General features: G+C 42.5%; 1 protein-coding gene across 7 annotated transcripts in view; it reads left to right on the forward strand.

The window, feature by feature from the left end:
• Positions 1-23605, forward strand: part of BDNF (brain derived neurotrophic factor) — a 56888-nt gene extending 33283 nt beyond the window's left edge. For all 7 annotated transcript variants that reach the window (XM_067749563.1, XM_067749568.1, XM_067749567.1 and 4 more), the window contains exon 2: positions 21813-23605. In XM_067749563.1, the coding sequence (XP_067605664.1) occupies positions 21813-22580 (768 nt within the window). In that variant the 3' untranslated portion in view covers positions 22581-23605. The remainder of the gene's footprint in view (positions 1-21812) is intronic.
• Positions 23606-23995: the final 390 nt, after the last annotated feature.

Here is a 23995-nt window from a genome sequence, read left to right on the forward strand (position 1 = left end):
GCTTCAGTAGTTGTGGCTCGCGGGCTCTTGAGTGCAGGCTCAGTAGTTGTGGCGCACAGGCTTAGTTGCTCTGCGGCATGTGGGATCTTCCCGGGCCAGGGCTTGAACCCATGTCCCCTGCATTGGCAGGTGTATTCTTAACCACTGTGCCACCAGGGAAGCCCCAGTATCAGAGGTTTTGACGACTTGCCCTAGTGCAGTGCCCCAGTAGACATTGGTACTGGGACCAAAAATCCCATCACTAACGTTCCTACATGATTTTATTGTCATATGTAGGTAAGATTGCACACCTCGGTAATAACCTTGTCCAAAGGTGTAGTGCTCCATACATTAAGAAAATGCATCCACACGTCTCATTCCACTTGATCCTATAAATAACTCTTTGAAAACCATTGGGCAGACATTATTCCTATATAACAGTTGAGGAAACTGAAGCTCAGAGTAGTTAAATAACTTGATCCAAGATGTACAGCTATGGAACCAGAGCAAGGATTACAGCTCCGTGACTCCTCCTAATCCAGCCCTCTGACCATCATGCTGGTTGTCTACAACCGTGAACTGCAGAATTCAGGTTAGAAACCGTATTTCACCCTTGATGCTTTAATGTGGGTGCCCAGCACAGATGGAGACCAGTGTTGTCACCCTGGCCTAGTGTCCACTCTCTAGAGAAGAGATTGGCAACCTTCTGTGTGCCAAGGAAGAAGATGATGATGGGAAGATAAGAAATGTTTTCTCTAAGGAGTTTTTAAATTTAGTTTCCTTTTTTTAAAAAAAACAAAAAACTCTTGAAAAAAGAGAAAAAGAAGCTCAACTTGTTCCTTGAGCTTCTTAGTTATAATTTTGCTTAAAGCTGAGGGTCCTGTAAGTGAACTGTTGGAAAGCATACCATGGAGCAGTGGTTCTTAAAGATGGTGATCATCAGAATTACCTTTGAAACTTAAGAAAAAATACAGCTATCAGGTCCTAATCTCTGAGATTCGTGGGTTTGGGCCAGAGCCTGGCCATATGTTATGTTTAGAAACTTCCACAGGTGGTTCAGGTGTGCAGGAGGTTTAAGAATTACTGAACTAGAAACCAAATAAATTTTAAAAGACATCATTTACTTCATCGTCCAAATACTTGGATTTGAGCATGGTTAGAAGGGGTTTGCAGTCTTGTAAATAATCAGAAATTCAGGAGCTTTGAGGTCAGAGGCCTGTTGAAGATATTCTTCTGACTTGAAAGATAGTGCGTAATTGCAGACTTCCATGTGAGAGCAGAAGGCCTGGCACAACATTCCTGGGCCCAAGCGTCGAATTGGATTCCAAGGCCACCACTTACTTACGAGGTCTAGGCCCTTGTACAAACTACTTCCCATCTCTGTGCCTCAACCTCCTAACAGGGTCATGGTAGGGATCAAGTGTGTTAATACATGTAAAGTCCTCAGGACAGCGCTTGGCATAGTAAATGCTTAATGAATTTCAGCCACTGTTGTTATTACTGGCACTTTCCAGCCCTAAAAGAGTACCTTTTATGACTTATTGTCAAGACAATTAAAAACTGTATCAGCATGCTCCATGCCTAAATCTGCTTCACTTGGTACCAACGGTGACAAGACCAGAACTCTTTTGTTGTAATCTTTGGAGGCTAATTTGTTTACTCATTGACTTGCTCTTCCTTTCATCCATCTGAGTCCTACTCATTCTTTAAGACCCAGCTCGAATTTGACTTCCTCTAGAAAGACTTCTGCCCAAGAGAAACCTGTTCTATCTGGATTCCTGGGTCATCCATGGTCTCTATCTTACAATTTAATAGTTAATCATATAAGCAATAATTGCACAACTATTAAAACATTATTGGGTGTCTTCTCTGTATCAGGTTCTCTGCTAGGAGCTGTGGATGTGATGTCTTAGTCGAGAAAAACATTCTAGAGTATCCTGCTTAGGATGCTTACAGCGTGTTCTACATTGAGCTGTAATCGTTGGCTCACGTGTCTAAACTGTTCTGCATCCCCCGCCCCCTTTAACAGTGAAGTTCCAAAGGCAGGGATTCTCTCATTCATTTTGGTGTCCCCAGTATCTGTGCTCAGAGTATGTCTAATAAGTGAACAAAAAGTTAAAAAGTCCATTTTAGGAGAACACTAAGTCATAGTCATTCTAAGCAATAAGTTTGACAAGTTGATATCCAAACAAGGCCTTCACGCATAACCCAGCCATGGAAAGATGGGCAACCTTTGTAGCTCTGGTGGGAGAAGAGGCCAAAATGTAGCTTTAAATACATTTGTGGGGTTTTTTTTTCCTCGTGGAATAAACATGGGCTACAACTTACTTTTCTTCACATGAGGAAATGACAGAAACATAGCCGGTTATGACCTTCAACTTCAATCAAGTGACCAGAGCTCTGCTTATGAAACATGAGCTTGTATCCTTGACACTGACATACACCTTGGAGGTGTTAACTCATTGTCCCTGTGTGCCTGTAAACATTTTTTTAAGAATTGTTTTTGATCTTGTGAATCTCTAACTAAATGATTAACCATGTGATATTGACCATTTGGAGCGACATTGAAACACCTCCCTTGAAAGCTATTGACAGTTAGCTGGGAGTGTGCCCACCTCCATAATTGATTTTCTTGTTGTATTTGAAAATCAGTGAGGATTTAAACTCAGGATTCAGCCACTTGAAGAATCTATTAAGAGTTACCAGGTTAATTATTCCTGCTTTACATGAAGCTTCCTTGAAAATGATTTTCTTAAAGCAAAGCACATCTAAACTTGGTAAGTTCTTAATAACCTGTGCTGAATGAATAAATGAATCCTTAACTAAAACAGAGCATATTCTGATTCTTAATCAGAATTAGTTTAAGCCTCTTGTGCAAAAGGAGACTCTGACTGGAAATAATATAGGATAGTAAGCCTCCTAGGCAAATTTCTGTAAGGAAGCATGGTCAACTGACACATGAAGCTGAAAGTGAGAGGACATTGCATTTGACCCAAAGTGGCCTGGGAAATTCTTAGCAAGGTCCATCAAAGTCATTAAGTGGTGGTCTCAATGCACTGTACGGTTTAGACCACTTAGACCTAATTGGAACCAGGCACCTTGCACAAGGACCTTCCTTAACCGAAGTAGAAAGGAGTTCTTGGGCTTCCCTGGTGGCACAGTGGTTGAGAGTCTGCCTGCCGATGCAGGGGACACGGGTTCGTGCCCCGGTCCGGGAAGATGCCACATGCCGCGGAGCGGCTGGGCCCGTGAGCCATGGCTGCTGGGCCTGCGCGTCCGGAGCCTGTGCTCCGCAACGGGAGAAGCCACGACGGTGAGAGGCCCGCGTACCGCAAAAAAAAAAAAAAGAAAAAAGAAAAAAAGAAAGGAGTTCTTCGCTTTCTTCTGAGTTCCAAAGAGACTTCTGGTTTCCAGACCAGGTGTCTAGATAGCAGTACCAAGTTAGGGCACCGACAGTGAACTTCCTCCTGTGGTTATTTCCTACCTCTTGGAACGGAATGGTTCACTTCAAGAAGGTGAGAGAAGCAACCTTTGGGTTTTCATGATGAGTTTAACATTGTGGTCCGGCTTTGACCATCCGTTTAAAGGGAGATCTGCTTTCCAGATGACCATAAATATGGAGAAGAGAAGGTTTTCTTTCTTTTTTTGTTTGTTTGTTTTTTGAGAAGGTTTTTTTCTTTTTTGCCTTTTTAGAGAGTGTTTTTCTTACCATTTCTAAATTTGGGGTAAAAGGTGGTCTCCTAGGGAGCAGTTTGCATTTTATTTTGGAGGAAGGTTGGAGGCCTGCCTCTGTGTGACAGGCGCATGGCTCCAACAACTACACTGCTCGCAAGGATAAGGGCCATCCTTTTGGATCATTCATTTGACATTGATCTTGCATCTGTATTCAGGTCTGTACCCTTTAAGTTTGCTCCATATATGTTTCCCTAATTTCCTGTTAAGGCTTCTAGAATTTGCAGTATATTCAATTGCAGATGACCGCATATGGAGTCATTTAACCACATGTCTTAATCTTCAAAGTCTTTCTTTGTCAGCCTGCTCTTGTGTTCTGTTTACAATTAGATTCCATCTTTTGGGAGTTTTATTTCCTCCCCACCATCTAAGTGTCTCAGAGACTTTTGGGAATGGGTCTTGTTCTCCTTCTGTGTCTGGCCATGGTCACCCCTCAGCTTGGTGTTGTGCTTTACAAAGGTTGTTTATAGGGTTGCCCTTTAGAGTGTATAGAGCCCTTTTCTACGTGTTGATGACCCTTGGCAGGATGCTGTGACAGGCAGGGTGAGAACTCTAACCCTCCTTCTGTCACAGAAGTGAGGCAGCAGAGTCCTTGAATTGGCTCACCCATGAAGGTTCACCCATGAATTTGCCCAATTTGTTGGTAAAAAAATGGCCAGTTCTCAGCCATTTTATAGGGTCAAGTTAATAGCAGGTGGGAAAGGCGGACCAGAACTCAGGTCTTCAGTCCCCAGCCCCAGAGACAGTCCTTTATATCCAAGTGTCCCACGTTAAATTGGTTTCCAGAGAAATGTCCCAGAAATTGAGATGGTTCCCCCAAAGACTTTTGGTTTTAGTCACCACCAGGACCTAGAACTGGTTAAATCTCTTGAGGGTCTGTTGCATCAGAGCAGTGTGGGAGATTCTTTGGTGCCGAAAGTAAAGCCACTGGGTTAAACATTTTTTTAATTGCTTATTTTTAATTTAAGTTTTTGATAATTTATTTACATGATTCAAAAATCAAAATAGTATTAGAAAGTCTACGTTGAGCTCAACACCACTAATCATTAGAGAAATGCAAATCAAAACCACAATTAGGTATCACCTCACACCGGTCAGAATGGCCATGATCAAAAAATCTACAAACAGTAAATGCTGGAGAGGGTGTGGAGAAACGGGGACCCTCCTGCACTGTTGGTGGGAATGTAAATTGATACAGGCACTATGGAGAACAGTATGGAGGTTGCTTAAAAAACTACAAATAGAACTGCCATATGACCCAGCAATCCCACTACAGGGCATATACCCTGAGAAAACCATAATTCAAAAAGAGACATGTACCAAAATGTTCATTGCAGCTCTATTTACAATAGCCAGGACATGGAAGCAACCTAAGTGTCCATCAACAGATGAATGGGTAAAGAAGATGTGGCACATATATACAATGGAATATTACTCAGCCATAAAAAGGAACAAAATTGAGTTATTTGTAATGAGGTGGATAGACCTAGGGTGTGTCATACAGAGTGAAGTTAAGTCAGAAAGAAAAACTAGAACCATATGCTAATGCACATATATGGAATCTAAAAAAAAAACGGTACTGATGAACCTAGTGACAGGGCAGGAATAAAGATGCAGACATAGAGAACAGACTTGAGGACACAGAGGGGGGAGGGAAAGCTGGGACGAAGTGAGAGAGTGGCATTGACATATATACACTAGCAAATGTAAAATAGATAGCTAGTGGGAAGCAGCGGCATAGCACAGGGAGATCAACTTTATGCTTTGTGACCACCTAGAGGGGTGGGATAGGGAGGGTGGGAGGGAGCCTTAAGAGGGAGGAGATGTGGGGATACATGTATACATAGAGCTGATTCACTTTGCTGTACAGCAGAAACTAACACACCATTGTAAAGCAATTATACTCCGACAAAGATATATATTAAAAAAAAGAGGCTGCATTGAGAATTCCTGCCCCACCTGTGCCATGCCCACCTGTATCCCCACCCGACACATACCATCTGTGGGTGGTCGTTTGTATTCGTCTCATGTGAATACAGTGTGTTTTATGAAAATACAGTAAATATGAATATTGTTATATTCCCCCAGTTTTAAAAGATAGTATGTATATGTATACATCTGCTGATTGGTATCTTGCTTTTATCACTTACCAATATATTTCAGAGAGCTTTCCATTTCAGTGTATGGGAACTAACTTGTTTACAGTTGCACAAATTCATTGTAAGTATGCACTATAGTTTATATACTTTCCTTTAGCTAGAAATGGGACTCCTTCTAGCATTTTTGCTATTCTATGCCTTGTTGCAATTAATAACCTTGTGTATGCATCATTTTGTACGTATGCACCTACCTATTGCCGTACATTTATTCTCAGAAGTGGAATTGCTGGATTAGCAGGAAAATTCATTTAAAATTTTGATAGGTATTGCCTTATTGTCCTGCAAAAAGGTCTTGAACTCTTTGTACACCCACCATCAGTAAATGAGAATGCCTGTTTCACTACAGCCTCACCAACAGAGTGCATGTCAGTCTGAAAGATGAGAAACGGGAGGCGACCTTCTAAGTGAGGTCTCAGTCTCTTCCGAGTCCCCTGGTTTGCAGTGGGAATACTGCCCAGTTCCGAGAGCTGGTGCCGGCATCAGTTCCAATGGAAATAATGCCTCACCATGGCGTGGGCTTACGCCAGCTCTAGTGACACACATGGAATGGACCCACATTGCCACTTGCAGAATTTCCTGCAGTGGAAAGTTGAGCATGCATTCATTATTCACCCAGCTAGCAATACTGGGTCTAAAGAGCACAACAGTGTTTACTGGACTAGAAAAGGAAATTGTTCCACTGCAGCGCCCTGCGTACCAGGCTTTCAATGCTTGTTTCCCAGCTGCTAACCTTATTTCTAGGGACTGAGTTCAAGAGAGAGATCCCAAATCACAGAGGAAGTCTTGCTACATTTGGAGCTTTCATACCCAAGGGAGTGCTCTTTTGAGAAATAATTTTGCACTTACCCCAACATTTGTAATTAAATAATTAGTGCTTTATAAGGTAAAGTAAAACTATGGGATACAATGTTGCAATATTGCTAGACTTCCCCATTAAAGTTGTCGGGTAGTTTTCTGCATGTTACAAATAGGGCATCCTGTGAGAACATAAGATTTATAGCCTAGAGAACATCTCCACATGTTGAAGACCATATATTACACACCATCCTCGCACGACTCTGCCATTCCCACTGGTAAGATTGATTCTCCGTCTTATTCTTCTCTGAGGACAGTGTGCTCCGTTCAGAAAAAACTCACTTTAATTCCACTGCACAGAGAAGTGTGCTAAATGAGCCTGGCCGAATGGTCATTCAATCCAAACGAACATTCTTCTCTTTCATAGAATTTTTGAAGGGGCCACTTAAAAGAGGAAAACCAGGGCTTCCCTGGTGGCACAGTGGTTGAGAGTCCACCGGCCAATGCAGGGGACATGGGTTCGTGCCCCGGTCTGGGAGGATCCCACATGCTGCGGAGCAGCTGGGCCCGTGAGCCATGGCCGCTGAGACTCGCGTCCAGAGCCTGTGCTCCGCAACAGGAGAGGCCACAACAGTGAGAGGCCCGCGTACTGCAAAAAAAAAAAAAAAAAAAGGGAAAGCCACTCCTCTCTCCTATGTGGACTAGTTGCACTTGGGGAGTTAATTGATGACTGTATCTGCCCTACACAAGAAACACAAAATAATTCCTGGGTATAAGGGTGGACTGCCAGAAGCTAGCTGACACACCACTGACAAATGCAGATACCCATTTTCTTTTGTTAATACCTGTCAAGGCTTCACAACAGGCATTTCCAGTTTTGTTGTCAGGCTCCTCGCAGCTGCTTCTTGAAGGCTGCTCTCTGCCGAGGGCTGACTAAGGCCAGAAGCGTGGTGTTCTTTTATGCTATCATCTAACCCACCACACACGTTCAGGATGTCATCCCAGGGATATGTTCTGCATCAGCTCCGTGTAGCTGTGGGGTCCATTTTGCCTTAGTCGTTCACGCGGAGGGCCTCTGGGTATCAGTTTCTGGCAGAGAACATGCGTGAGATCTGAGCTCCATCACCCTGTTCCTTTGGCTTTTTTGACTCAATGGCTTCTGTTTGCACAGTCTGCTGCTCTGTCCATGCTGGGCCACCTGTTCTCCTGTCTTTGTGGTCCTAACTAGGTGTCTGAACTGCTCCCCAGGCATATATTTGACACTGTCTTGCCATACTTTTCACTCCCATCTCAGCCCCTCAGCTCTTTTCTTGAGTAACAGGGCAAACCTCATGGGTCAGAAGTGGGGTAACCTAGGCTACCAGGCTCCAGACTTGGAGGGGATTAGGTTGAGATACTGAAAAGAAAGGTTTTTATGTCAGAAGTTTTTTTTGTTTTTGTTTTTTTTTTTAAGACACATGGGCACTTGGGTCTTGATTGAAATTACAGTAAGTCCCCTACGTATTGAAGAGTTCTGTTCTGAGAGTGCGTTCATAAGTCCAATTTGTTCGTAAGTCCAACAAAGTTAGCCTAGGTACCCAACTAACACAACCGGCTATCTAGTACGGTACTGTTATAGGTTTTAATACTTTTTACACAAAAAATACATAGAAAACAAACACAAAAAAATAAAACATTTTTAATCTTACAGCACAGTACCTTGAAAAGTACAGTAGTACAGTACAACAGCTGGCATACAGGGGCTGGCATCGAGTGAACAGGCAAGAAGAGAGTTACTGACTGGTGGAGGGAGAGGAGGTGGGAGATGGTAGAGCTGAGGGATCCTCAGCAATAGGAGGAGGGCAAGCTGCAATTTCACTCACGCCTGACGCTGATGGCACAGGCTCTGGTTCCTCGCTGGATTCAATTCTATCTACCCTCTTGAAAAAACGATCCAGTGATGTCTGGGTAGTAGCTCTTCTTTTCTCACGATAGATGACACGGTAGCACTGGATTGCGTTCTGAACGGCTGCTGCAACCTTCGTGTACTGTTCTACGTTCGGGTCCTGTGCCTCAAAAGCTAACAGTGCCTCCTCAGATAAAGAAAATCCCCTTGCCATTTCCTGAAGCATGAATCTCTTCGGTTCTTCAGTTCCTTCTTCTTCTTCTTGTCTCTCTTCGTCCTTTCTCTGGGCCTCCAATTCCATCAGGTCTTCATTAGTAAGTGCCTCGTGTTGCACAGCAACAGTCCTGTAAAGTACACAAAAGCACAACCACTTGTAGAGGGTGCATGCACGTGACAGTGTACGCCAGACACATCAACTAACTTATGTGATTGGACGTGTGAATGCACGTTTGCATCTTTGAAAGTTCGCAACTTGAAGGTTCGTATGTAGGGGACTTACTGTATTCTTACTCAAGTGGAGTTGACACATATATTTGGCAGTTATAGTTCCTGGTCTGAAAAGCATGTGGTTTTGTTCCAGTGCCCGAAGAAATCTTCTCAGGGGAAAATGTCCTGCCATTTCAAACAAATTACCTTCCTGCAGAGTTTTGACACTCTGCCCTATTAAGTATGCATGTATGGTTGGTACCTTGAGGGAATAATTCAATATTGGGAAGAGGGTAGTGAAGAAGAAACATTAAGATGATGTTCAACCTCTGTGGAATTAGCGTGTAAACAAACTATTTATCAGGAATGATCACATGCGGCTTTGCTTAAATAAATAAGCAGTTGGTGGAATAGACCTCCCTCAAAATATGACGCCACGTTCACCTCTGACCCCATTTGGAAAGAAGCATGCAAGCTAGCCCAGGTTCAGATTTCCATTTCCACCACATGCCAGGCATATGGTCTTAGGCAATTTACAAAATCGCTCTGAGCCTCAGTTTTCTCAGCTGTAAACTGTCAATAATTAGATTATTTACCTCATAGCTAGTAAATGTTAGCTGTTATTTTAAATCGCTTTTTAATATGAAGAGAAGTTTGATATTACTTATTTAACCAGCTCCCTAGAGCATCTTCCACAACTCACCCCCCCATATACAGCATTACCAATACTGTATTTATTTATGGTACTATGTAGAAACACAGCCCTCATCCCCTTGTTTAGATTAAATGTTTTGATGTTAGAGTTTGCATGACTTCTGTAGGAATCAGTGTGGAGTGAAAAGGGTTGGAGCCAAACAAACGTTCTCACAGTCCTGATACTCAAGGAACCACAGAATTGAATGTTTCCGTATAGGTACATTCTATGATGTAGATATTTTCTGACCAGCCATATGGATCTTTTGTCATCTGAGATGTTAATATTTTCCGTGTATTTTATAGTAGCTCTGGAGCACAGCCAGTTTCTGGAATAGGGTGCACCTGGCTCATTATGTGCAGGGCCCAGAAACCGGCTTCCTTGTGCTGTTCAGATGAACGGTGACACACAGAAGAGTTGAGGGCTGGGGTAGGGCAGTGGGCGGGGGAACGCAATTAGTTTTGCTCCTGCATTAAGTTACAAATAATGAGCACTTTCCTGTGTTTTACAATAAGCAATTAAAAGAAATTATAGAGGTGGATGCAAAAATAACCTGAAGGACAACTCGATGTGTGGAACCGCCAGTTTTCTCCACGTGTGGAGAAGGTTAATCCTAGAGAATGCACAGAACACTGCGTTGCTACAGAAAGGGTTGCGTGTCCACACATGTTTGGCCTCTACCCACACGCTTCTGTATGGTATGACTGTGCATCCCAGAAGAAGGGCTGTGGTGTGTGCATTTGTGCTTCAGTGGAATTTAACAAACCGATTCCTGAAAATGGTCTCATAAAGGTGAGCAACAGAGCTGCTGGCCTTGTCTTGCTAATTTTATCTTTCCCCTAGTATTTCTTGGTAGTAGCTTTTAAAGGAATGTTATTCTTTTGATTCTAGAGGCAACTTATCCTCCGTTCAGGTTCTTCCCCCACCTGTTTTCACCTCTCTTGCTTTTTTTTTTTTTTTTCCTTGCTTTTTTAAAAATTAAAGTTCTGTGTTACTTCTGAGGATAGGGTCTAATCTAGAGAGAGGTCTCTTCATCAGGTGAGAATTACCCATCCCATTCTCTTTGTACCCCTTCTGATTTAATGACATTGAAGTTTTCCAGTTTGGACCTAAGATGGGTCTAATTATGTACAGATATTCTTTCTTTATGGAAATTGCTCAGATAACTAATTAACCACAGGCATACATTGGCTATGGAAATTTTCAGGAGCACCATCTGTGGAAACACTGAGAAAGGTATACCTCTACCACAGCTTTGGGGTCCATTAAGAGTGTGTTTGTATGGGGACGGTGTCTGGTGGGTGTTGGCTCACAGCTGTCAGAATCCCCACGGCACCTCCTGGCAGGAACTCAAGAGTGTCCAGCAGCACTCTGAAAGCAACCTGTCGATTTGACATTGCCGGTTCTGAAAGAAGAGACTGAAATAGGACAGACGGTCTTAACTTTCTTCCTTTGCCTTTTTTTTTTTTCCGATTGTAATTGTTCTGGCATATTCCCAGTCTCCACATTGTGGCCGACTTCTTAAAGGTGGATTTTCTTTATCCTCTGGTTTGAATTAGTGCATGTTCTCCCCTTAGGGACAAAGAATGCAGTTGTGTCCCCCTTGCATTTTTTTTAGACAGAGCATGCTCCTTCCTGGATCCAGGAACTTGGAAGACCATGTTCTACTGTGCTTTCACAATAGCCCCTGTCAGTAGGTGCACCTTGTTTGTGATTTGGAGAGGCAGTCCCTTAGCTTTGTTGACATCTGTACTGGGTGGGGCTCAAGGTGGATACTGCCTGGGAAAATAGGGTTTTGTGGCATCTCAGCCTCATCTCACCCACCCATTTGCCAATGATGTAACACTCACCCATTTGCCAATGATGTAACAATGATGTAACCCACGATATCAGGGTTCCCAGTGCGAGTCACTTGCATTTGTACTGGTGAACTTGGTGACTTCTTGGGGTTTGGTAACTAGCCATCTTTTTTAGTCCTTTGTAAAAAGCCTAAAGAGTGGACCAGTCTCTAGCAGTTCTGTTTATGAAATTACCCTACCCCACCGACTCCCTGATAATGTTGTTCAACTCAAAGTTTTTACTTTTCTTTGGAAATCTAACATTTTTTAAAAACCATTTTGGGTGCTTCAGTCTTGAAGCAAATGATCCCAGATGTTGGAACTCAACTGAGAAATTGGGTTGCTGCTGGGTACCTTATTGAAAGAGAGACAGATTTGGGTTGGAGAGGGGATTTTGATGCTTGGTACGTACGCTAATATACTTTAGGGTTTGGTTGTTTGCTGCTGTTGTTGTTTTTTGTTTGTTTTGTTTTGTTTTTGTTTTTGTTTCTTTTGGGTGTGCCGTGGGGCTTGCAGGATCTTAGTTCCCCGACCAGGGATCGAATCCGTGTCCTCAGAAGTGAAAGCGTGGAGTCCTAACCTCTGGACCACCAGGGAATTTCCCCATTGCTGTTTTATTTTGTGAGTTTTTTGTTTTCTGTTTTAACTTCATAGTACTTGGTAGGAGGTAGCTCGATCTGTTAGTTTTAGGACAAGCGTAGAAATAAGAAATCTCCATTAAGTGGGTGAGTCAGTTCTTTCTGCCTCTGTTTCACCATTTCACAACAGAAAGAACTCAGGAGGATCAGAGACATCCGGCTGAAAGTAATATTAATGTGCCTGGAAATCTACTCGCTGCTCTAACTGATCACATCATTTCCAGTATCATTCTGATCAAGTGAGTGATGTTAGGGTTCTAATGATCAGGGAGGCCAGTTATGCTTGTACTTGCCTTGTAGCATTGAGATAAAATTTAATGATTGAGTGGAAGTCCAGATTTAGATCAGTAGTACTCTGTAAATTCTCATTCAGCCTGTCACGTTTATAGGTATCCTGCACTTTATGGTATGAACACAACAGTGGAAAAGCCAGTTGACATAAAGGGAACCCAGATTTTACTTAACATTTCAAAAGCAGAACTATTTTGCTGCATAATAAATGTCCCAATAAAGCAAGTTGAACCAAGGAGGTTACTTAAGTTGATGTTAACCCTGCCGTTTTCCGTGTCTTAAGTAGACACCGCTTTTTAATTGAATGTTAACCGCCATTTGGTTTTATCACTTAGTCCGGTGCTTCTGAACTTTAGTAAGTATATGAATCACCTTGAAGTTTATGAGTCTTGTTGAAATGCAGATTCTGATTGAGTGGATGCTGTGATGGTTTGGAGGAGGGGAAGCTGAGATTCTGCTTTTCTTATTAGCTCCCAGGTTTTGCTAATGCTACTGGCCCATGGATCCCACTTTGAGAAGCAAGGCTTCATTTAATTTCCACCCATGGACACTTATCCCATACCTACATTTCCTAAAACTTGTTTCAGGCTCCACAAGTTTCTCCTTCTGTTGTAGTATTCTTAGTAACAAATTGGAATTGCATTAATACACTTAATTTATAGATGTAACACTCAAAAAATTATCTGAAGTTAGAGATTTAGGTTGCATGAAATGAATTTTGTACTTAAATTTTTTCTATAAATTCAAAGTCCATGTGTTTAAATGTAACTTAAATGCCTGTGTTACAATGATGTTTATATCTCCTTATTTACTATTTCCAGAGTCATTTTCCCTTTATGGGAAATTTTTCCCCATGATTTCACAGGACTTGTAGAGATCAACACGTAGCATTAAATGTGATGGATACTTGATAATTTTTTCAGGCCCTTCCTTACGCAGTGGGTCACTGAAACTTCACAGAACCAGGTAGACAGTGTCTTCTTAATTAATGTTACTGTCTACCCTGTGTGGAAATTTAATAAATAATACCTTGCTTTTTGGCAATTTAATAGTCAGAACATTGTTAAATATGAACTTCAGCTCATTATGACAAACTCCACCTGAAATTCTAAAGGAAACAGAATCCTAATTAAAGAGGTTAGGCTTTTTAATTGAATGTTAACTGCCATTTCGTTCTTGTAATCTAACAACTGGCAGTTTAAAACAATACTTTAAAAAGCATTTTTAGACAGTCTCCTTATTTGATGGTCAAGTGACCTGTGTATGCTTGAGACTTCTTTAGGAGGGACTAGAGATGTACACTGTTGGGGCAGTATTTCTCTGTGTAGAGGAGGTGGAGGAAGGGGGCAGAGTATGGATAAATGGATAAGACTGCCAGCTCTGGGTGCCTCTGGCTTTCTGGAATGCTGCCTTGGTTCCCGTAGAACAGCAGGTTTCCCAGAGCAGTAATGATGGAAGCACTTGTGGACCTTTGCATGGTGGCAGCTGTGCCTGGGGTTGGAATGCCAGGTGGAGTGTGTTCTTTGCCCAGGCCTGGTCCTTGTGCCAGGCATCTCCTATCTCTTATTCCAAAATTCATTCCATCATTATAGCTCACTTTAAGACTTACTGCTCTTACTTTCATTGCACCTCCCTAAATACTAGGCAAATATTACCAGTACAGAGGGGAACTGAGTCATTTAATGTGTGTGGGAACCTAGTTTGGGCAAGGTACTGTACAAATTGTGGTAATTCAGAGAATGCCCAATCCCTCTCCTAATGGAGATTACGGTCTGGTTTTACTCCTGGATAAGGTAGGTCTCCAACCAATAGAAAAAATCCTTTTTCAGAAATGCGGTGGGGGGAGGGGGGCCGGAATAGAAGGAGTGAATAGAGGGCCAGAGCTATAGGGCTTTCTATCAAAGATGTATGTACTTTTGTCTATCAAATTTATGATTCAGGGAAATACACCTTTTTTTCATGGTACTTGCATGTATGTGTCACTCCAGGTTTGAACTAAGAACCAGCAATTTCTCTGGCGTTCTTAGGCTAAGTAATGTATCCAAGTGTCACTCAACACCATGAGCGTACTCAGGGGTCAGAGAGTAGTAGGAAGGACTGTGTTTTATAAGAAGTGTAATCAGATACTCTTGGACATAAACTATGTTATGGTTAAAAACTACATCTTTAAAGGAACTTCCTTCAAAGCTTTGGAACACATGCATTATCAGATATCATTTACTAAAATATTTATTAGTTTCAGTTGACTGGTCTTTCAGGTGAGTAGGTGAGCATCTGTAACGATCATGAGCTTTTCTTCCCTCCGTTGTATTTGTGGATTCCAACTACCCATTATTTTCTTTGAGGGATGTGAGGTGTTTCTCTTTTAAGTCTTCTTGGCTAAACAATATATACCTAATGGGAAAACAATACAGAAATAATGAAGAGGGATGGAAGAAACTAGGCCCTGTAGGTGAAGGCCTAGTTTTCCTTTGGAATCCGAGGTTCTAACCTTGTTCTTTCAGGGGAACCAGGGGAAGTGGATGAGTTGATTAAAAACTTTGGTCCTCTTTCCTCCTGTATGACATGGGGATAATTATAGTTACCTGCACCTCTAGGGGCCTATGAGTCTTAATTAATATTTGCAAAGCGTTTGGAGATCTTCGAATTAAAAGTGCTGAGCAGTAGAGTCCAAGTTCGGTGTAATCGTAATTGGAATGAGAGTTTATATGGCCGCCTTCCCTCCACCTCCCTCCGTTCTGTTCCTTTGGACCAGACAGACACGGTTCATGGTTACCACCCAGCTCTGCACACGTCTCTCTAAACCCTTTGCTTTTGGCAACTTAATTAAGCCTAAAAATACATACATACGCACATACATACATACATAGAATAAGTTAAAAATTATGTCCAGGCCCCTTAACCCCAACTCCACACTTACGTAACTCCTTAGTATTTACTTTCAAAGCTCAACAGCCGCTAAGAATAAAGTCAATTAATTGACGTGTCTCTTCCAATGTATCATTCTTTCAGGTTCTCCTACACATTGTGATAAACTGGGCTTCTTGAAGCATTCCTCCCACTCAGAAACTCTAGTTGATTCTTCCGTGCTTCTACAGCAGGGTCCAGACTCTTCAGCATCACCCTCAGAGCCTTTCAAAACTTAACAATCATTCACTCTTATTCCTCACTACTCTTCTGTCCAGAAATGTACTCCGTGCCTTTAACCAAGCTGCCGTCCATCCACTGGGGTCTTTTCTGGATACATTAAAATCCTTTCTATCCTTTGCTATGGTCTTCACAAAGCATTCTTCTTTCTCTAAGTGGAAGTAGCCTCTTTCTCTTTATAGAATTGTACCTATACTTTTCTGGGTCGTTTCTACCTTTATATTTTAGTTACTTTACATATATGTCCTACCTCCCTCCTAGACTGGAAGGCTTGAAAACAGATCCATGTCTGATGAATGAACAACCAAAAATAAGCCTAGACTTGCAAGATTTCATTAAATTGGGCTCTTAATAGATTTTTGCATCAGGTATGTTAGGAATTAAATATTAATTGATAATTTTGCCAACATTAGCATTATCCCTGTTGCTTATAGGACTGTCTAACGTGAGCAACTATATCTTTAAACTGTGTTTCCTTTGACTACATGCTCATAGACAAAACCCAAAGGGACTGGGAAAAAACAAAGCCATGTATTTTTCCGCCTGTATGCCCAAATTATCCATATTATTGTTTGGTTCCCCTTCTTAGCTCTGGCCATGGAAACTTGGCTCTAACATGCCTAAATTTTTGCAAAGCTTGCTTTTAGAGGAGGACTGAATTGTCTGAAATTCCATCTGCTGAAGCAATCAAGCCATAAAGTTGAAGGGTCTTGAAGGTCAGAATATCATCTTAATGGTGCTGCCTTTAGAAAGTTGGGCTGTAAGATACACACAACTGCAGAAAACTGTGTCCATACTTTATAAGCTGCTTCTTTGACCACCGTTCATAGCATCACTTCTCTCCTCCCTGTGGTTAAATATTTTAAATTTAAAAATATATATATTTAGAACATGGCCTGATGGTAAAAATGTGGACAGTGAGACGGGGAACCTTTTAGCTTTATGATATCTGAACAGTAATTGTCTCATCTGTATAATGTGGATAATAATACCTGTCCTATCTATCTCCTTGTGGCAATCAAATTAGACGATGCTTGTGAATGTTCTGCAGTCTTTTAGACAAATATAAGTTATTACTACAGCCTGCTGTCATGGATATTCATTTGGTTGAATGTTTAAGACTTGTGAGTCATGCTTAAAAGTAAACCTTATTTCTATTTCGTTGATTTTCTTTTTAGCTCTGTGCACTATATTTAATTTTTTGAGAATGGGGCTAAAAACAACCTTCCTAGCATTTTATACATGTGGTTGAGTTGATTGTTGTAAGGCTTGGAACAGAATTAACAGCAGTGAATTTTGTAATGTATAAATAGATATATAGACTAACAAGCTACTTAGCAATTTTGCATAGCCTCTTTATCTCTTGTGTAACACTCACCTGAAGAAACTGTCATATAAGAAAATTGTCATGGAGGTTCTTAACCTTTCCTGATTTCCTAATACAGTGTATAAAATTACTCATTGAAGAGGTAAATAGGACAAAGAACATTAAAAGACTGAAAGTTCCAAATTTTGCTACAATTATTATTACTGCCCCCTTTCCAAGTCTTCTGTTAGAAACAGAGCAACAAAGGAAGTAGTAGGGGCAGTTAGTGTGTTGTAGTGTTATTTGCGTTTAAAAAATTATTACTCAAGGTAAGTTATACCCTATTAGAGAAACTCAAGCGATTCCTCATGGCTGATAATTACCATCTATCAAATACTTTAGAGCTTGTAATTTGGGTTTAGTACAGCCTGTACTTGCCCTAATAATTTCAGTGAGTTCACTGGTGCTTGCCATATGGAAAGGCTTCCTGTGAAAATGACATCAGCACTGTTTTCTCATGGTTTAATAAACCCATCAGTAAGTTTTGACTGAGTCTACTGCTACATTATTCTGTGTTAAGCATTATGGGGGAATCACCCATGATCCAGCGAGCTTATCATCCAATTGAAGACTGACCATAATTAGCAAGCACTGTTACCAATTAACCGGTGAGTAGGGAATGAGGTACATGTTATGTGGAATTTTAGAGGCAAAGGAGGGCAGTGTGCGCTGGAGTAGTTTAAAGAAGGTGGCATGTGTGATTTGATGGTTGAACTGGGTCATGAAGGATAAGCAAGATTTAGTCAGATAGAGAAAAGAGAATTTTCCAGAAGAAAGGAACAAGTCACTTACAGGCACTGATACATTTGGGGCTCCAAGGACTCTGGCCTGCTCAGAGGAGAGGTGATGAAGCACTGAGTTGACATGAGAAAGTTAGCTAAGTAAGGTGACGCCAGATTTTGAAGGGTGTTGAATACCGGGCAAAAGAGGTTAGATTTGATCTGGTGGAATAAAAAAGTCATTGCAAGTCTTTGTATAGGAGCATAAGATGAGAGGTTAGCAGGTCATCAGAGTTAAGTGGAGCAGAAAGGATGTCATATCCATTGGGCGGGGGGGCGTGGGGAGGTGGGTAGCGCTGGGGGCATTATAGTGAAAATGAGATGGCAAGGGCTGAGCTGAGATAGTGGCAGTGGAATGGAGAAACAGGATGGACAGGAGAAGTATTTTAAAGGAAAAATGAGCAGGACTTCTTCACTGACTGGATTTAAAAGCTCTACAAGAAATACATTGGCAGAATTGATTCCAAGATTTCTATCCTGCAGCCTGGGTGGTCCAAAGTATCAAGAAACCATTGTCAAGGGTAAGCTGTGACAAAGCGAGAGAGAGGCATGGACATATATACACTACCAAACGTAAGGTAGATAGCTAGTGGGAAGCAGCCGCATAGCACAGGGAGATCAGTTCGGTGCTTTGTGACCTCCTGGAGGGGTGGGATAGGGAGGGTGGGAGGGAGGGAGACGCAAGAGGGAAGAGATATGGGAACATATGTATATGTATAACTGATGCACTTTGTTATAAAGCAGAAACTAACACACCATTGTAAAGCAATTATACTCCAATAAAGATGTTAAAAAAAAAAAGAAACCATTGTCAGAAACAGAAAAGTTAGGAAGTGACATTGTTCCAACAAAAAGTATTGGCCTTATAAGCCAGTAGGCAGTTAGCACTGTAGAAAGTCACTCAGTTGGGTGGGGCCGTGGCTTGGGGTTGGGCTTTATCACCAGGTAGTTTAATTACTGAATGTCTGCAGATGTTCTGCTTTGAGGGATGCCCATGTTTGGGCTTCAGGATGAAAGCCAAGTAATATTTACTCAGATGCCATTTGTTCCTTTGAAAAATTTGCTTGTGGAACTGATGAGAAAATGATACTTAAAGTGCTAACTATTTTTATAACCGAAAAGTTATTAATAGAAAGATAAATGCGACAAGTGAAAAGCAGTAACTTTACAGGGTCAACTTCTTTAAGTCCAAGTATAGAAAAAAGGATCATTAAAAGACTCATTACTATGATAATAATAAAATAATTTTCCCACTCTGTAGTTTAAGATGCCTCAGTGCCTTGGGCCATTTTAAGCAGTGAGTGTGGGCACTTAGTAAATACTTACTAAACTTTTTCATTAATTCAAAGATTCACATTTTCTTATTCATTTTTTTAACGTCTCTGAAATTGGGTTACAGTTGATGTCATTTTATTGTCGTTGGCTGTGTAGCAGTTGCAACATAGTTGTCATTGCCTTAACCAGTTTATTTTGCTTCATTTTCTTTTTTACATATGCACAGAAGTTATCTATGATAAAATATGTCCAAATAAGTCTAAAAGAACTCTTTTCCATTCTAAGTGGTAAAGAAAGCAATAGTTTAACTGGCTGCGTTTTTGATATCCTAGTGGTACCTAAAATGGTGTACTTCAGAAGGATAGTATCTTAGATTTCATGAAGTATGGTATTAAAAGATAGCTAATCACAGCAAATGTCTACCAGTGTGATAGAGGGGAGGAGTAAAATATTCTAAATTTGACTTTTTTCATCGGCCTGCATTTGAGGTGCCCCTTGGGTTGTTTTAATTTGGACCGGAAACACTAGGAGAAAGGATTTTCATTCAGTGGTGTAAATACAGCTGCCAGGAATAGAAAGCTCCTTGGAGGATCCATTTCTTTGATGGTGTGGAATCCAGAACCTTCACAAAAGTTCAGGTATTAGCAGACTGGATATCTGTGTTTTATTCAAACCAGTGTGTCCTCCTAATCTGAGACTGTGTACTCCAAGCAGTTCTGAGCATGCTTGCTACTCATGCAGAAGCAAGAGTGAATCTGCAAGGAAGTTGGTTGGTGTCTGGGGACGGTAATGAAGTCTTGTAGTAGTAGAAAATGGGATCTCTGATAAAATTGGAGGACGGAAACATTGGGTTCTCGCTCCCAGAGTTTCAGCTCTTTTTGCAGTATGACCTACTGACTGGAGGAGGTAGGTTACCTTCCTGGCAAGTGACACCTCATGGACAGAAAAGCAGTCCCCTTTCCTACCGACTGGCACAGCGTAACAGCTGTGGCACGTGCGTGTCTTTTTGTAAGCCCTTGCTCCAGAACCCAGAAGTAGGAATAAAGTTAGAGTGTTGGGCTCGGGCGGGGGAATGCTTCCCATTGCTACTCAGGGACGCGATGCCTCAGGTAAGTGATCCTCAAGTCCTTCACCATCCGACGGGAACCTTGTGTCTGTAGGTATGTTTTCACCTCGCTCTTCACTCATTCTAATTGGCTTCCCAGAGCATGCTTGTAGCTGGAGAGCCAAATTTAGAGTATAGCTACTCTCTGGCAAACAGGAAAAGATTAATTTTGTAGTGTGCTGTTAAGGGACTTCCCAGAAACCTTCAAAAGCCCAGAAAGAAGCACCAGCTCAGCTGCCTGTACCAAAATGTGCACAGTGCCGCCCGGCTTTTTAAAGGTACGATCGACTCAGAGCTCGTGCACACACGTGCACACAGGTCACGTTCCAATAAAAAGAGAGGCTGAACTCTCTTAGGTGAGTCTGCACAAGAGCCAGAAAAGCCGAGGGGTGAGGGGCTGAGGGAGTTAGTGGAGATACACGTCGATGCGCATGTGGCAGGCACTTGAAATTGCCTTCGAGCTTTTTGATGCCACCTTCTTCAGTTCTCTCTTTTTTCCGGTACGCGGGCCTCTCACTGTTGTGGCCTCTCCCGTTGCGGAGCGCAGGCTCCGGACGCGCGGGCTTAGCGGCCATGGCCCACGGGCCCAGCCGCTCCGCGCGGCACGTGGGATCTTCCCGGACCAGGGCACGAACCCGTGTCCCCTGCATCGGCAGGCGGACTCTCAACCACTGCGCCACCAGGGAAGCCCCAGTTCTCTCTCAGGCAGACACGTTGCTTTCATGATATCAGCCCCAGGCAGAGACGCGTCATTAAAATCAACGTGTAGAAAATGATTTCTGTTTGGGAACGAGCAAAGCTTATTTTCGTTACGACCACCCAAGGTGTAGTAGAAAAACGTTGAAGCTGGACTTGGGAGCCCCGAGTTCTAATAGAAACTTTCTTCGTGACGGGAGGCAAGTCCTCCATGGCCTTTGGTTTTCTTATCGGTAGAACTGGATGATCTGACGAAATGATCTTTCTCCTTTGTTTTTGTTTGTTGGTTGGTTTTTGGCCGCACCGCATGGCTTGCCGAATCTCAGTTCCCTGACCAGGGATCACACCCGGGCCAGAGCGGTGAAAGTGCTGAATCCTAACCGCTAGACCACCAAGGAACTCCCTCCTTTCTTCTAATGGATTATCTCCATGGGAGGAAAGAGTCAATGGGGAGCCTCCTTGTAGCTCCCTGACTTGTTTTCTTGTTCATGCCTGGATAGCCCCTAGCTAGAAAGGCCCCCTCAGACCCCACAAGCCACTACTGGTCCTGTCACACGTTCCTGCCATAGGGCCACGCTGCTGGCTTGAGGGAAAAAAAAAGATTACTATTACCCTCGCCGTTGTTGCTTGGTAACATTTCTGCTGTTGTGTTTCCTGTGACAGCCCGAGCAGAGATCATTAAAAATTAAACTTACAGAGCTGCTCAAGTGGGAGGAAAGAGGCAAACTCGAAGCCACAGTTTCTTTTCACTTGCTCAGGAGCCACCTAATCTCGGGTTTACATGCTAAACCTTGGGGCCAAGGCTGCACAGCTCTGGTTTGTATTAAGGCCCATCGAGCACACTACTGACATTAACCTGTGTCTGGTGCAGCTGGAGTTTATCACCAATACAGCAGAAACCTTGACCGTGCAGAATGGCCTGGAATTACAATCAGATGGCTGCTTTGTATCCCAGCAAAAGAAAGCCCTAAACAGTCTTGTGTCCTGTTTCTGCTTTCTCCCTACAGTTCCACCAGGTGAGAAGAGTGATGACCATCCTTTTCCTTACTATGGTTATTTCATACTTCAGTTGCATGAAGGCTGCCCCCATGAAAGAAGCCAACGTCCGAGGACAAGGCAGCTTGGCCTACCCAGGTATGCGGACCCATGGGACTCTGGAGAGCGTGAATGGGCCCAAGGCGGGTTCGAGAGGCCTGACGTCGTCGTTGGCTGACACCGTTGAACACGTGATCGAAGAGCTCTTGGACGAGGACCAGAAAGTTCGGCCCAGTGAGGAAAACAATAAGGACGCGGACATGTACACGTCCCGGGTGATGCTCAGCAGTCAAGTGCCTTTGGAGCCTCCTCTCCTCTTCCTGCTCGAGGAATACAAAAATTACCTGGATGCCGCGAACATGTCCATGAGGGTCCGGCGCCACTCGGACCCTGCCCGCCGCGGGGAGCTGAGCGTGTGCGACAGCATCAGCGAGTGGGTGACGGCGGCGGATAAAAAGACTGCAGTGGACATGTCAGGCGGGACAGTCACGGTCCTCGAAAAAGTCCCCGTCTCGAAAGGCCAACTGAAGCAGTACTTCTACGAGACCAAGTGCAATCCCATGGGTTACACAAAGGAGGGCTGCAGGGGCATAGACAAGAGGCATTGGAACTCCCAGTGCCGAACTACCCAGTCGTACGTTCGGGCCCTCACCATGGATAGCAAAAAGCGCATTGGCTGGCGGTTCATACGGATAGACACTTCCTGTGTATGTACATTGACCATTAAGAGGGGAAGATAGTGGCTTTATGTTGTATAGATTATATTGAGACAAAAATGATCTATTTGTATATATACATAACAGGGTAAATTATTCAGTTAAGAAAAAAATAATTTTATGAACTGCATGTATAAATGAAGTTTATACAGTACAGTGGTTCTACGATCTATTTATTGGACATTTCCATGACCAGAAGGGAAACAGTCATTTTTTGCGCACAACTTTAAAAAAGTCTGCATTACATTCCTCGATAATGTTGTGGTTTGTTGCCGTTGCCAAGAATTGAAAAACGTTAAAAAAAAAAAAGTTTAAAAAATACTACTAATAAATTGCATGCTGCTTTAATTGTGAATTGATAACAAACTGTCCTCTTTCAGAAAACAAACAAAAAAAGAAAGAAAGAAAAAAAAAAGCCTAACAAAAATTTGAACCAAAACATTCCGTTTACATTTTAGACAGTAAGTATCTTCGTTCTTGTTAGTACTCTATCTGTTTTACTGCTTTTAACTTCTGATAGCGTTGGAATTAAAACAATGTCAAGGTGCTGTTGTCATCGCTTTACTGGCTTAGGGGATGGGGGATGGGAGGGGTATATTTTTGTTTGTTTTGTGTTTTTTTTTTTTGTTTGTTTTGTTTTGTTTTTTTAGTTCCCACAGGGTGTAGGAATGGGGAAAGAATTCCTTCCATCTAGAGTCTGGTTGATAAAAGATTCATTTGTATGTTGCAGAGATGTCGGCAGTATCAATCAGATGACTGGAAAGTGAATAAAAATTAAGGCAAACGAATTACGTGCTCACTCCACTTCCCGTGACGCACCTCTTAGGCGCCTGCTCACCCTCTGGGCCTTGGTCGGGGGAAGATTCTTTGGTTGGAAAGATCTCCATTTACTCTGAGCACATTCTTTCCCCCCCACCCCCTCTGGTCCCCTCCTTGTTTTGTTTTCTCGAAGGGAGAAAAATCAGTTGCGCGCTCTGAAATATTTTACAACTGCTGCAAATGAGTAGACATGTTTTGTCACATCGTGGCACTCATATAAGCATGGAGAACAGTGATTTCTTTCTTTCTTTCTTTCTTTTTTAGATGAGAGAAAAACAAAAAATAATTCAAAAATAAAAATTCTTTTAGATGAGGGGTAAACATTTGGGTCAATCATTGTGAGGCTTAAAAAAAAATCATGGAAAGGCATATAACTGTCTTGCAAGCAAAAGGTAGAGTTCTGTACAGACCCAGAAACACCTAGATCAGAGCAGGAGTCCACACTGCCAGTGAAATGAGACTGAACAGCCTTCTGGAGGCTGTGTGGAGCTGACCTATCATTTCCAGGTGGTGCAGAAGGAATTTCTGAGCGGCCATGCTGAGGTCTAGGTGGGGTGGAGAAGGGTACTTGAGACATTCCAGGAGGGAGGACTCTGAAGGACCCTCAGGGGTGGCTCTGG

The sequence above is a fragment of the Pseudorca crassidens genome, chromosome 9 (assembly GCF_039906515.1).
Source record: "Pseudorca crassidens isolate mPseCra1 chromosome 9, mPseCra1.hap1, whole genome shotgun sequence".
NCBI classification, from domain to species: domain Eukaryota; kingdom Metazoa; phylum Chordata; class Mammalia; order Artiodactyla; family Delphinidae; genus Pseudorca; species Pseudorca crassidens.